The 15,043-nt window shown below is 39.5% G+C and overlaps 1 protein-coding gene across 1 annotated transcript in view; it reads left to right on the plus strand.

Annotated features, from left to right (window-relative positions):
* The window catches only part of PRTG (protogenin), a 94,824-nt gene extending 83,339 nt beyond the window's left edge, over positions 1–11,485 (plus strand). The window contains exons 16-20 of the mRNA XM_075763882.1: positions 252–434; positions 1,622–1,742; positions 2,661–2,826; positions 3,795–3,899; positions 5,012–11,485. Of these exons, the coding sequence (XP_075619997.1) occupies positions 252–434; positions 1,622–1,742; positions 2,661–2,826; positions 3,795–3,899; positions 5,012–5,401 (965 nt within the window). The 3' untranslated portion in view covers positions 5,402–11,485. The remainder of the gene's footprint in view (positions 1–251; positions 435–1,621; positions 1,743–2,660; positions 2,827–3,794; positions 3,900–5,011) is intronic.
* Positions 11,486–15,043: the final 3,558 nt, after the last annotated feature.

Consider the following 15,043-nt stretch of genomic DNA (forward strand, 5'->3'; position numbering starts at 1 on the left):
GAACTATCCTGGCACTTTACAGGGTGCTGTGTTCAAGCAGTATGGAGGAAAAGGACAGAAGGGATGAGCGGGCACCCCCGCTGTTCATTCTGTACCCTGTATATGCGGGTTAGAACATATGAAAGTGATCACAGTCCTCAGAGAAAATGTGGAGGTGGTATTGGAAAGAAAGCGTAGGTCCCGATGTCTAAATCTCGGTCTGTTCCCACAGATGTTGTCTGACTGGAACTGTTTATCAAATCTTTTCATAGGAGCAATGACCATGGCTTTGCTGGAAAACCTTGTAGCAGGAAATGTCTACTTGGTCAAAATAGCAGCCTCCAATGAAGTGGGAGAAGGACCCTTCTCAAATGCAGTAGAACTTGCTGTCTTGCCAAAGGAGACATCAGAGTCTAATCAGAGGCCTAAACGCTTGGATTCAGGAGATTCCACAAGTTAGTAGCAATGTTTTGATTACCACTGTCACAAGTACTGGGAAAAAAGATCCCTATTTGTTTTAGCTTCTAACTGCTTTCTGGGTAAACCATTCTGTTTTACGTGAGGCAGTCCTAACAGTGTAGTGTTTCCTTCTAAATGAAACCATTTTGGAATTTTTATCTCAGTTCAACTCAGAACTGGTTTACTCTTTTGCTTAAAAGTTGGAACTTTGCCTTTCAAATGAGAATACATAACTGTTTGGAATTTTACATCAATATCGACTTTGCAGTCACTCTTCTAAGGCACTTCCTTTAAGTCCTTTGTTTGGCCTGAGACACCAGTAGCCCTGAGTCAGTCAGAACCAGCAGAGATGAGATGGCATCTCAAATAAATTTCTTGGAATTCACTGGCTCCCGGTATTCCAGCAACCCAAATCAACCTGTCAGTCAGTGATACACCAGCATATATTTTCACCAAAGTCGTCAGCCCCACCTGCAGCTCTTTGTGGAAAACTATGTGTTACCTTGCAGAAACTAAGGTAACATCAATGGTTTCTCCATATAAGAATGGAAGAATACATTGTCTTTGTGTGACATAGAAGAGGATTTATCGTGGTGACTTGTTACAGATTTTAAAGCTATTTGGGCGGACAAGAGCTAGTAATTATTCAGGTATGTAGATATTTTAACCTTTCCTTGTTGCTACACATTGAATTGTGATTAAAACACAGGGATTTTTCTTGCTCAGGTTTTCTCCCTTCCTGGAAATCAGTTCCGTTTTAGACCTAAATAAGCAAATAGTCATGCCCTCAGGATTAAGTTAACAGACATATGATGTCAAAGCATAAACCAAAGTGAACCCTCCTAGGTGACAGTGCTGGAATTCTCCAAGCCTTTTCCCTTTGTCATCTAGTAGCACCCTGTAAGGAAGGGGTTGGAGAGAGCTCCTCTGCCCCATGTTGTAGGTCACCACAGAGGCTGTGGTGTGGGGCAGGCCCTTCTTCCCCTCCCACAACAGGACTGTATACACTCCTCTGGTCTACAAGTTTTGTTTTTCAAAAGTGTCAAAATGTATGACAGAGAAGGTCTGGAAGTCTTATTAAAAGGAAGCATTTGTCTCTGTGGTTGTAACTGTAACCCTATTAATTTCCTGACAGGGAGCAGGGCATAACTCTTATTTACTAAGCCTTTCTATTTTGCTATAGCTTATTCTGACTATTATCATCTGGACCAGAAATCAATGACTGGCATCGTTGTCGGGGTTTGCATAGCCTTGATCTGCATCCTTATCTGCATCCTGATCTTAATTTATCGCAGTAAAGCCAGGTATGTTTTTGTTCTTGAGGACTGAGCTCTTTCTCAAAGCAGTGTTTCTTGGGGCATGCCTTTTTCTCCACGAGTGCAAAGTTTGTTGTAGTACTCTGTCTCTTCACCTATTGCTACCAGCAGTGGAAACAAAGCACTTTGTTGGCCCTTCCTACTCTACCTTAGCCCCTTTTCCAATGAAAAGGAAGAACCCACAGAGTGAGTCAGTGGTACTTTGACGACTAAGGATGAAGCATGTTTCCAAATTAAAAACCCCTTTTGAGTCAGATAAGCATGCTGCTTTACATCATCTGCTCCTCCTGCTTAACCCTCCAGCCTGCCCAGACCTGGTTTGCAAGGCTTTGACCATCTGGTGTTGCTGGACAAGAGGAACTCTAAAAGCTGTTCCATGATGTCATTTCTTTGCAGTTGTGCAAGCCACCATCTGTCTGTCTTGTCATCAGCTGCTATGGGGCGTAAACTGGCCCAGTGACTCTGCCCATAACTTTGGGATCAGAACAAATATAAGTTACTTGAAATAATAAATTTAAAAACTGTCTGAAAGTATATCTTAGTAACCAGGGCTTTTTAGCATACGTGCAGGAAGAAATACAGATTAGCAGGCAGTCTCTGGGTAGCATAGTGGAAAGGTCTTAACATCGTTAGTGGTTACTTCCTCCACATAATATTACTAATCATGACAATTCCTGTCTGCCCATAAGCTTGTAGCCTACTGTGTACGATTAACTGGAAGCAGATGTTATTTTCATCACAAGCAGTAACATTAAAATTCCATGAGAGTTAAGAGTATCATATAACAAAATGTAAATGCCAAGAATATACCAATAGTACTTGATTAATAATAGCTTTGAAGTTTATCCTTGATTTTTTGTATTTTCTTCCTGTGGGTCAATTTTATTCCTGTTTAACATTGTGTAGGAAAACATCTGCTCCTAAACCTGTGCAGCAAAGCACTGACCAGCTGTCACATACCAGCATCTCATTAGCCAGTGCTAATGAGGTCGAGAAGAGTATTGAAGGAATTGCAGAGAATGAAGAATCCTTATTGCCAATGATAGTGGGAAACAGTTTCATCGATGCTAAGGTACTGTGAGTTTTACTCGCTCCCAAACCAGAAATCTTTCTTTAGAATTCATTGCTATAACATCTGAGTCCATATCAAAAGTAAAATATGTACACTACAAATCCACAGCAGTTTTTTTTAATGGGACAAGCACAAGTCAAATTTTCAAGACTTATCTTAAAGTTCAGCTAGAGATCTGGTTCAATACACTTGTCTTACACCGTATTCTGCAGATTGCAGAGGTTGGCTCTGGCACAGCATCAAGGGGTAAAAGCTCCATAGACTTCGGGCTGCTAGGTGGCCTCTGCTAGTCTAAGGAGAGAGATAGGTGAGACACTCCTTGTCAGCACCTAGTTCAGTAAGTGCTGAACTAGTCAAGTATGACACTAAGCAGATATAAAGAAAATATTTTTCTGTATATTTACTGGTAAGACAATGTTACATTTTATAAGCTTGAATATGGTCACGTTATAAACTAATCTAGATGGCAGGGTGTAGCAGTAGATGTGTAGAATCTCACAGTCCAAGAGTCCAGTGTGACAAAACCACATTGGCTTTACTTTCACATGCAGACGTACTGATTTATGGCTTGTTCTGTACACACTGCAAACTTGAATGAAGCTGCTCCCTGAGGATACACGTAAGAGCTGGGAAATGGAAATGGACCCCAGTACAGGCACAGATGCTCTGTCTATGAATGGTCACATTCAAAGTAGGAGAGCAAGAGTGGTGGCTGGAATATTTTGCCATGTGTTTGCCGTATTACAGCTGTTGGGTCTGGCCTGTGGGCTTGCCAGATTTAGTGGATCTGGTCTTGACTTGTCTCGAGCGGTAGATGAAGACCAGACCACAAAAACATGACTGAGCACTAAGACTTCATTTGTCTTCCTTTTCAGTATGGAGCCAATAGGCAGGAATAGAAAAACATTTTCAAATACCTTAGAAATTTAGTTTGTTAAAATAAATGTCTGTGTCTCCCTCTATTTTAGGGGGGATCTGACCTGATTATTAACAGCTATGGGCCTGTCACAAAGGCTAACTGCAAGAAAAGGTGGCTGTTCTTCCAAGATACTAAGAAGGTGAAGACCGAGGAGGTAATTGGTCTAATGGGCAGAGACACGCAATCTTTACTGTAATACCCTGTGTGTGCAAAGAAAGATAGGTAGCGCTCTATTTATGGAAAAGCGTAATTAGTGGTCGAAGTGTTAACTGGATAGTTTCAGTTGTGTTAAGGTTGATGGTGCTCTACCTTGTACTGAAGTCTTATGGAAGTTTAATTTTCTGTCCTAAGTTGTCAGATATTGTCACTCTTTACAGTTAACTGATTGCTTTCTTGCCTGTGCCCTTTTTTTCTGTGAGCAAAATGATTTCTGTGTACTGGGTCTATGCATAGCATCTACAGTACTACTCTGCAGAGACTTTGTATGAATAAAAATACAAATTAAATATGTACTTATAAATAAAAATAATATTAAAATATAAATAATCCCCTCCTACCCTTACAGCTAAAGCTTTGTTTGCTGAAGAGAAACCAAAAGAGGGAAATTAAATTATTTACCCAAAGAAGTAAAGAAGTTGAGAATCTGAGCTACAACTGTTTGGCTTCTTAAATTGTTGCTCTCGACACATTTGCTATTTGGATGAGAAAAATAAGTTTAAAACTGAAGTGTTAAACCGAATCCTGAACACTATCATGCAAATTCGCACCTACAGGGCATCTAACCAATGTTTACTGAATTGTAACTTGTATTGTGCTCTTCAGTGTTTAAGGAATAGGAAGTCATAATATCCATGTTGTAAATTTATATTCCAAAATATTTCCAGAAGCAGCTGCTTATTTCTGATGCCTCTATAAGCAAAATATTTGCTACCACCCAAGGAGTAATGCTTAAAGAATACATGAAGGGATGGGAGAGAGCTCTACCAAGTATATTTTTAAAATACCATTCAGGTCTGTCCAGTGAAATCATTCTTGATTAGCCATGCTTAGCTAGAGGGATTATTTCATTTATTATGGCGGAGAAAAGCATGAGCAAGACTTGAGATGGATTCTGTTTGACCTCCTGTAGGAAAACCCAGATTTTTCCAAGCCAATGCTGTTAGAGGCACTCTGGTAGAGTAGGAGATAGGAAATGCAGTAAAAATTCAAATTATGGCTCAGCTGTTCAGAGGTTGAACAACCTTTTTCTCTCTGCTTTTTATGTAGCCTCAGAGAAGATTTGTCCAGGCGGTGTGTCTGTATCAGCCAGGCACCACTGTGCTGATCAGTGAGGATGACTCCCCCAGGTCTCCCAGCCAGCGGTCTAATTTCCAGGTGCCATTCAGTATTGTTGCCGATATGGAGCATTCGGCCAACAGTGAAGGAAGCCATGAGACTGGTGACTCCGGAAGATTTTCTCACGAGTCCAATGATGAGATACACCTCTCCTCCGTGACAAGTGCCACCCCTCCCACTACCAGTCTTTTTGTTAGCAGTGACTTGGGTACGAACATGATGAGCCCTGCCATAAGTAACTGCACAGAGTCTCCTCTGTCGTTCGCTACTGACCAGACTCCTACCTCACCTCTTCAGATACACTCCGCGGTGCAAAACTGATGTCCTTAGGGCCATGCCAGACATTCTTGCAGCGTATGTCTGTTCGAAGGACAATGAACAGGGAGCCAAAGTTTTATTGTGGAAAGCCTGACTAACCTAGCAGGTGATCCCACATTTCTGTTGAATGTTTTTTTTCTTTTTTTTTTGTTGTTTGTTGATTTTGTTAGTTTTGTTTGTTTTTTAAAACTCACTCATTTTGAATGTTCAGTGGTCAACAAATGTGAAAGGACAGTGAAGATTTCTGACTAAAGTTAAAAATATGTCACTGGAGCAAAGGGAAAGCTGTTGACCCTTTTGCTGATTATCTACCTCAGTTTGCCGAGAGGCGAACTCTGAATGACGACTGCTTTACCTCATTTGTGTTCTAGTTGGTCTCAGCTATGGAACTGATGATACTTCCTAGTAGTGTTGTTTTATTTTGGGTTTCTGTTTGTTTGTTTGTTTTCAGTTGTGTGTAGAACGTGTGTGTGTGCACCTGTGTGCACTCAGTGATCAGGGAGTTGTATAGGTAGGTGAACAAGATTGTTTAGCTGAAGCTCTGTCTTTAAAAAGAAGGAAACCTCAGAGTATAAAATGTAAGGATTTAATGTGGTTGAAATAGAGGATGTTAAAAACTGGGAAAACTGGAGGTGGTGCTTCCACATATACAGCCACATGAAATCTTTTGTACCTCTTGATTTCTCATGAGCCCAGTAAGCCTAGGACAGTGCCTTGCCCCCAGAAACTCGTGCCAGCAGCTGCTGACAGAATGTATGCTATATCCTTAGGGCTCTCAGACATGTTGGATTCCCCTCAGTGACAAATGTTGCCCCTTTATTGACAGTTAATGCTAAAAAGCATGGCAAAATGAAGAAGTATTCAGCATTTCCAAACAGTTTGGCTCTGTCTGAGAGTTATGGAATAGATAACAATGCTGAGTATTCCAGTATCACAGTACTTCTTAGCAATGGTGCCTTGCATTATATATTATGAAATTACTGATTTGCCTTATGCCTTTTTAGTAGTCATAAAGTTGCTTTGGAGTACAGAAAGATGCCTTAAATGCTTCTTAGATGTTATAAGTAAACCGTGTCATGAGTTTATAGTTCATTTTTACCCAGCTTTGAGTGCTGATAAGCACTGCTAGCATCGTAGTATGTCTCAAGAGCTGTTGTTAGGATGCAACCCTGCTCCTTGCCTTCGCCTAGTATGCTGTTAGCCAGGAATTTCAGCTCAGGGAGTGACTTTACCCACATGCTAATCTAAAACTTGGATTAGGCTACCATGAGAAATAAAGCCAGAGCTTTAGTTGAAGAGTCTGTTGAAAGAGGTGAGTACTGCTACTGCCTTGAACCCATGCAATTCCTGTTTTATACTACCTCCTTTAAAAGTTATTCTAGTGGTTTTTTGGGGTTTGTTGTTGTTGTTGTTTTTTCCTGTACTCAGGGAACAGTTTGTTACTTTTGAGCTGCCTCACAGAAACGTGGAGCAAACTGACAGGGTATCATGTGTTGTTTTTTAGTAGGAAAGAGGGGGAGAGGGAGGAGGTTGGAATCATCTGATGTTATAAACTTGCCTGTATCTATATCTAGTCCTCTTCCCCACTCCTCCTCTTTCCCTGTTTTACTTAAAAGAAAAAGTAAGAAAGAAAAGAAAAAAAAAAATTAGGCATATGTTTTTACTTTTAAAAAGAAATGTTTAAAATATAATGTTGTGAGAAAGCAACTGTAGGAACTCCTGGCTCTATTTAAGTCTGTCAGAACTCCCATTGACTTTACTGGAGCCAAGATGTCACCCTTAAGGTAGGCCAGGCTGACTTTTGCATTGTTCCTCACATATCAAAAGGTGGTCAGAAGTCATCAATAAGCCCTACTGTTCTGTCTGTTTTGTGTGGATGAATTGGCCTTTAGTTACTGTAGTTCCTTACCTTGTAACTGTTTGCTAGTTCTGAACCAGACAGTACACTTTCACCTTTTCATAACAGTGTTGATTCAAACGCTTTAAAAATAATCTTGTACCAAAGACTTTTCTGTAGAAGAGAAGGAAGCCGCATATTGTCCAAAAATAATTGAACTAGTTAAAAGCTATAGGTTTGCAGAGCTGAATACATTTTATTGTATAAGTAGTTACTAACAAAAACCAATAGGGCTTCTTGATTGTAGTAGTTGATTGCATAGATGAGTTGTATGCTTCTACAATTTTAACTACCTTATTGTTACAAGAGCCTTTAAAGAAAGTTATAATAATACCAGCAGATATCTCCAAAGACTTCCAAGTGTAATTTTTTTTTCTCCAGCATGTAGTTGATCAACAATACAGTATTAAAAAAAATATTTTTGAACAGGTTTTTATCTACTTGCTGAAGAAAACCTTTTCACCAAAGATTTATTTTTCGTCTTGTCAGGCAGAATGTTTAGTGTACAGCAGAGTACTGTTTCTAGTTAGGTGAAGTGAATTAATCAAAACTAGATTAAGAATGTGTAACTGTAGCATGGAGTTTCACACTTCATCTTTCAGAGTAGCCTTTTTTGTTAGTTTCCTTCAGAAAGAGCAGATATGCAGATGGTAACTGTTTGCTTCTCCAAAGACTTGTTTGCTGTAAGTACTGATAATCGGATGTAATTTTATGACCTTCATTTCTTTAAATCCTAAACTTTTTCTTCCAGAGACCCACTCTGTAGTTTAACCCATGGATAATTTGAGAGAAACAGACTTCATATAAAATTTGTCAGTCTAATATAGATGCTCTAACTTCAATAGCCAAAGAGATGAAAATATTCAGTGTGTTAGAGAACAGTGCATCCAGAAGTCTATTCATCAGTTAATGTTTTATTAAGGTACTTTTTATCAGCAAATAAAGAAAACCAAAGATTTTTAAGGTTACCTCAGCATATAGGCAATCTTAGTTAGATTTTAATTATTCTTTCTCTTTATTTTTATGTTAACCAAATATAATACATTTCTCCAGAACCCAGTCTACATTCATGTGCTTCCCTTTGTCACATAGTCATGATTACTACGGAACAACAAATATGTTCTCCTCAAAATTAATGACCTATATTACTAATACATCACAAGATTTTGTAAGAGGAAATTTGTCTTATGATTGAAAAGTCCACCAATGTAAGCAAAGGAATCTCCAGAAAAATTGTGTAGAAATTGATACTTTCTCTATTGAACTCAATCCTTCATGATTGTAACAGTGCAAAATTGGGCTCAAAGTTTAAGTGCTTCATACCCTGGAAGCCAATGCATGTAATTATAGATGTGATATTACAGATACTAATTTTCTTAAAAGTTTATACCTCCGACTGTCTAAGGAAATCAGTTTTTCATACGTAAACTTTGTTCATTCCATTTGCCTAGAAAGAGCTGGCAGAACACAGCAGGCAGAATGGTTTCAGGTTTTCCAGTATTTTTTTCTTGATCATGTCTGTAGAAACTGGGTCCTAGAGAAAAAAAATCATTTTTTAATTATGAATTTTACTAAATATGTTCTGGAAGATGAACATAAATGTGGAATTTAGTGTTACACTATGTGAATTGATTTTGTTTAAGTGTATTAAAATCTAAGGAGCCATGGCTGGTGTAATGAGTGTATACGCAACCCTTGTACTTTAAAAAGAAAGCAAAAATGTTGCAGTTGATGTGACCTGAAAAACATCAAAACTCAGAGGAAACCTTGAAACTGGCTTATGATGCTAATTGTGTTTCTAAGTGAGGACTCTGCCCTTCAGTTGCAACAGCAATGCCTGTTCTGCAGGACCTGGATCCAAAACCAAATGCTCAATCTGTCCACAGTTACACTTGCATACTTTCTTCATATTTAAAATATAAAAGGTATTCTCATCTTTCAGGAGTTATCTAGGAGATACAGGAATGTGTATGCTGTGTAGAACAGGGCCTAGCAGCTGATTTATGTTTTGGTGGTTTTTTAATAGTTCTGCTTTTGTTAAGAGAAGCTTGAAAAATCTACATATCACTTTAAATAATTTCCTATATTAGCTGTGCATTTTCAGTATAACTTATGAGATTTTAACAGAAAAGAGTATTGAAAGATTTCTTAACCTGTTTTTAATTATTCTTCATAGTTCATTCCCTCTTTGGTTTCATTCCCTTGCTTTAGACTATGAGCTAAATCTTATTTGCCTTTTTCAAATCAGAGTCCTCATCCCGTTTCTTTTTAAGTCTATGGGAGTATTAATTTTTATTTCAGTTTGCATGGTCTGGACAGATAAAATGTACCAGCTTTAGGTACTGGAAGGCTGCAGTAAGGTCTCCCTGAAGCCTTCTCTTCTCCAGGCTGAACAACCCCAACTCTCTCAGCCTGTCCTCACAGGAGAGGTGCTCCAGCCCTCTGATCAGCTTCATCGTCTCTTCTGGACTCGCTCCAACAGCTCCATGTCTGTCTTGTACTGGGGACCCGAGAGCTGGACGCAGTACTCCAGGTGAGGTCTCACAAGAGCAGAGTAGAGGAGCAGAATCATCTCCCTTGACCTGCTGGTCACACTGCTTTTGATGCAGCCCAGGATACGGTTGGCTTTGTGGTCTGCAGCCGCACACTGCTGGCTCATGTTGAGCTTCTCGTCTACCAACACCCCCAAGTCCTTCTTCTCAGGGCTGTTCTCAATCCATTCTCCACCCAGCCTTAGTTGGGCTTGGGATTGCCCCGACCCATGTGCAGGACCTTGCACTTGGCCTTCAAATCAATTTACCTCTTCTCCTTTGCAAACTTAAGTCAACTTGAATGACTTACCATTTACTGCAACCTGAGAATAGTTACCATGGACTGCTGGGTCTCAGTAACGTGTTACTCTGAGCAAACTTGTAAGCCCTAAGACCAGCAGCTTTTGCTCATTTTGTTCATTACAGAATGAGGTTCATGCAGGGGAAAGTCCCTCTCCTAACATGGGGAATGTTGGCAGGTTTTGTAGGGCACTTCATGTTTAACCAAAAATCTCATTCACACCAACTGCTAAGATTGCTGCACAGGTGTAACTGATATTACTTCACAGAAATCAATTCGCTGAAGTTATTCTGGTAAAATTGAAAGCAGAATTACACCTAATAATTGCTAAAGAGGTAGTTCTTCGCTTGAACGATTGTTACACACTTACTAGTTGCTGCAGCTGCAGCTCTGCAATAGCAGAATAGCAAGCAATTTCTAAAGCAGAGGAATTTGACTGCAGGAAATACAGAGCGCCTTTCTATAATAACATAAGTTAAAAATGTATTTTTTAATGTAACTGTATATTTTGGAACGTGTTTCAAAAAATACTATTCTTCAATACAAGTCCAAAACCAAATCGCTGTTAATAGAGGCCCATATGAAAAGAACACAAATTCAGTTTGGCTCAAATGTGAGTAAGTTTATTCCTTTGGAATTCCTCTAGCTTTACACTGAGACTGTCCTAATTGACTCAAAAGGGATGTAAACACATAGCTAAGGTTTTGCTGTGTTGGGCCCTCTGGTTCCATTGTGAGCTGTGCTCCTGGAAGTTTTCAGCTTTTCGTGGTTGCATATACCCACATTGCATCTGCCTGGTGTGTTTTCAGTAAAGACTGACTGTATATGAAAAACTGACTTATACAAATGTTGCTTTTGATTGTTTGGCTTTTGGGTTTTTTTAAAGTTGTGAATGAATTGCCAGTGTAGGAGCCAGGTATGTATCTCATATTGTGGTGTTCTGGATCCTTTCACTCTGTGTGCCATTTTCTTCTAAGGGCAGCAATGGCTGACTGGCTAATGGAGGATGGAGCTGAATTGTATTAATTTTATATTTGTCTCAGGGGATCAGCTCTGTGAATTCCATTGCGTGAGGGAAGCTAATGTTTGCCCTGATTTGAATGTAACTTTTTAATGTCTTTTAAAAACTATTTTGTTTAATAATGTGGATTTGTTTTTCTTTTTCTAGCATTCTAGTAAATGTTACCTAGTGTGTTGGTTCATTTTTCCTCTCCAGGGTTGTTTATATACTACCCCAAGGTCATGCCAAAAAGTAATAGAAGTTTAAATGCCAAATGTTTATGAAACTGCTGTCTAAATACTGATTGATTGCACAGTTGAAATAAAAGTTTTCCTTAGTAAAAGTGCTACTTGATAAATATTATATTTTCAGTGTCTCTGACAAATGGCTCAAAACAAGGAAGATACAAATACAATGTCTCATTTTAGGCTGAGCAGCTAGGGAGATGTTGGTAGTTAAAGTCATAGAAAGAGGTAGAGAGTAAACTGCACATGCCTTATCATTGCAATTCATAGAACTTTCCCAAACATGTATTCATGTATCATCTATGTACCTGGAATTGTTTCCTACCTAAAAACTCCATCTGTGTCCCACTACTGTCAAACTCCCATGCAAGATCTCTGTTTTGGTTTATTTTCACTGGGTGTGGAAGATGTGGTTCTCGGCACAGTTGTTCTCAAAAGTCTGGGAAGCTGCTGACAAAGCTGCACTAAGTTTTTCCCAGCATTTTTACACCTGCTGACTGTTGAACCTGGTATTTCAACATACGACAAGACTATGAAAATGCAGTTGCTGTTGGTCAAAAGGCAAATTGCTATTTTTACAAACGACTATATTCTGGACAAAAGTCAAGTTAAATTGGCGAGGAAACTGTCTTCTATAGGGATTAAAAGGTTTCTACGCTAGCGGGTTGATTACTGATTGCCACTTGAAAGCACCTGAAATTGGCCAGGCAGTTTAGACAGTTAAGTATAGAGTTGGATTGAGAGTAGTGGTACCCATGCAAATCTTGCGCTACTGGAAATGAAACCACAGTAATTACTGCTGTTATTTACAGGGTCTCTAGGGAGAACAGAACCAAAACAGCAATGGAATTTGAACTCTTGCAATACTTAGGTATGCTTGACTTTGGTTTTTCATCTATATTTTTCCCTAAAAGACTGGAACACTTCACTGGCACTGAGTATACTTAGTGGCACAGAAAACATATTTCACAGGTATTTCAAAGCTTTGAAATCACAGTATTGGGAATTGAAGATTTGAAATAAATGTTCACTAACTTTCTTCTATGTCCAGGAAATTACCACTTCTGAATACATTTATTTTTATTTCTTATTTTGACCCTCTCTAAGAGGCATGTGCCCTGTCACAGGTACCCCTAAGAGAGAGGATGTGCTGTGTGCGCCCCTAGGAGACAGAGCCTTTCTGCTCTGGCAGCAGGTTGTGCTGATGAGTCAGGCTGCCTGGATTCTACACTAGAACCAAGATGTCTTTCTTTCCTTCAGAATTTTCAGAAGACAAAGGAAATCTGAAAAGCCTCATCATGCTTCTTTATGAATCACAGCTGTTCTTACCTGCAGAGTCTGCTGATAGAACAGTTCTGCCTAGTTGGATAGCTTATATGACATTTATCCCTGGGAGTATTAGAGCACCAGCTGTGGTGACTATTTAGAAAACAAACTCTAATCCAAAGTTCTTTATTCCTTGCGTTCAAATATAGGAATACTGAAATATTGTTATTCGGAGGTAATTGAGAAAATTATACCAATACTGAAAAAATAAAGTATTTTAACAGAGTATCTGTAAAAAATGAATAGATCTTAAATATAGTAAATAAATATAAAAAAGATAACAAAGAATTTTGAATAGCTAGGGAGCAGTCAGTCTGGGACTGTCCAGTGATAGGGAGTGGATATACAGTGATATATATAGGGATATACCTCTACCAGTATAGTCCACCAGAGATGCTGTTCTTTCTTAAGGTGGGAATAGGAACCAACTGCAGCTCCTGATTATGTTACTGCTGGTACAGGTATGTTCTGCTGTCCAGAATCCTCATTGGCAATAGCAATAAATAAATAGTAAAGCCCCATCTTTCAAGGAGTTGTTATTGCAAAGGAAAGCTTTAAAACAGCCCTGGTTTGTGACCTGATGCTGTGCCACCTGCCTGCAGTCTGTCACCAACCTGAATGTCTGAGCTTCAGAGAGGTGAGCTCTGTGGGCCACTTACATTGAATGGCCACATTAATTGAAATGACAGCATTGCTATTTATTTGTTTAATTTATCAGTGACATCAATCTAGTCTTTGCTTATCTGTTTTTTTGGATAAAAGGACCAATATCTTGGAATACAAAGGCCAGCTTTCTGCCATGCTTTGCAGGTTGCTCGGCCCCCAGCAAGCAGGAAAGTAGGGAAGGAAAGGACTCTACCTGTAGTTGTGGCAACACAGCAGAATTGTGATATGTGAAATATCCCTTGCACTAAAACAGGTGAGCAGCAGTTCTTTATGAGTTAATTTCTCTCCCTGTCCTCATTCTTTTACTCAGCAGGTAAAATTGGCATCTCTGTTAAGCAGCACAGTCTTTGCTTTTCTGTGGCTGCTAATACTGTGCAGAACACCATGCATTAATGGAACTGGCAGCCCCAAGGTCTACACTGGATACGTATATCTCAAAACACAGCCGAGTTCTCCTAATCTGGAGCCCTGGTGACTGCAGATTTGGAATCTCCTTTGCACCTAAAATCAGACTTTGCATTTTGTTATGTATGAAAAAAGACATCTGCTTTCGTTTCATTTATTCCTTAAGATATTTCTCTGAATATTTACACGTAAATCCAGTTGGGTTTTCTGTTTGGGGATGCATAAGCATTTGTTATCAGTAGGATTAACCTATGCCATATCTTATTTCTAATACATGTTGGCACTGTGCAGCCCAGTCTGTCTCCCCTTTTTCCTTCATCTGCAATCACTGTCTCAGGATTGGTGCTGGACAGTAGAGCATATCCTCTGTCAGTAAGAGAGAAGCTGTAGATGCTAAGGCTGTTGCTGTCAGTGTTGCAATGTCCTGCTCTTTCTATAATTAATGTATTAAGACTTGACTTCACCTTCTCCTCCCTACACAGTGAAAAGAATGGGATTTGTACTGTCCTCTCTGCACATACACGTGTGCTAGAGCCCCAGGTAAACAAGTTCAGGTTTGACAGAGATACCATGTTGTTTCTGCCTGAAAGTGGAGTATAAGCTTTATTTAAAACCCATAATTTAAATCCTATTTACACAGGAATGTACCACTAAGACATATAGAAAATGCAAATAATTAAGAATCTAGCTGTGCCTCAGTGAAAGATACACCATGTACAGATATCCCTACTCTGTAAGACTGCCCTTGGCAGGCAATAGAGGTCTGGGGGCTAGCAAACATTTGAGTGCCAGATGCTCACTGAGAGACTTCTGCCCTTACTGTCAGGTGCAAGTCACCCTTTGGCCTGCAAGAACCAGCTGAGATAGTTTTCCAGCAGTCCTGCAAAGTGGTCTAAGTTCCTCAGGGTTTCTCTGGAGAAATGGCTTGAGCATCACTGGAAGTTGACCAAAATTCCAGGTGGATCGAGGGGATGCTAGATACTGTAATCATCCACAGTTTTGAAGGATGAAAGTGAATTTCTGTGGATGACTGAAGATATGTTTCCTATTATACTGCTCCATGAGAAGTTTTAAATCGGTGCCTAAAACACTGGATTCTGCTTTAGCTGGAAATAGACTGGGGACTCCCCAGAGGTCATGTTTCTAGAATGGTTTTGAAATTCCTTTTATCTGCATGGCAGTACACTGAGGAAAAAGATTTTCATGAGTAAAGCAGCAGATTTCTGGCTAAGCTGCCAGGCAGTTGCACCACATGAAAGCAGGAAAAGTGTTGC

This window comes from Balearica regulorum, chromosome 12, assembly GCF_011004875.1.
Source record: "Balearica regulorum gibbericeps isolate bBalReg1 chromosome 12, bBalReg1.pri, whole genome shotgun sequence".
Lineage (NCBI taxonomy): Eukaryota > Metazoa > Chordata > Aves > Gruiformes > Gruidae > Balearica > Balearica regulorum.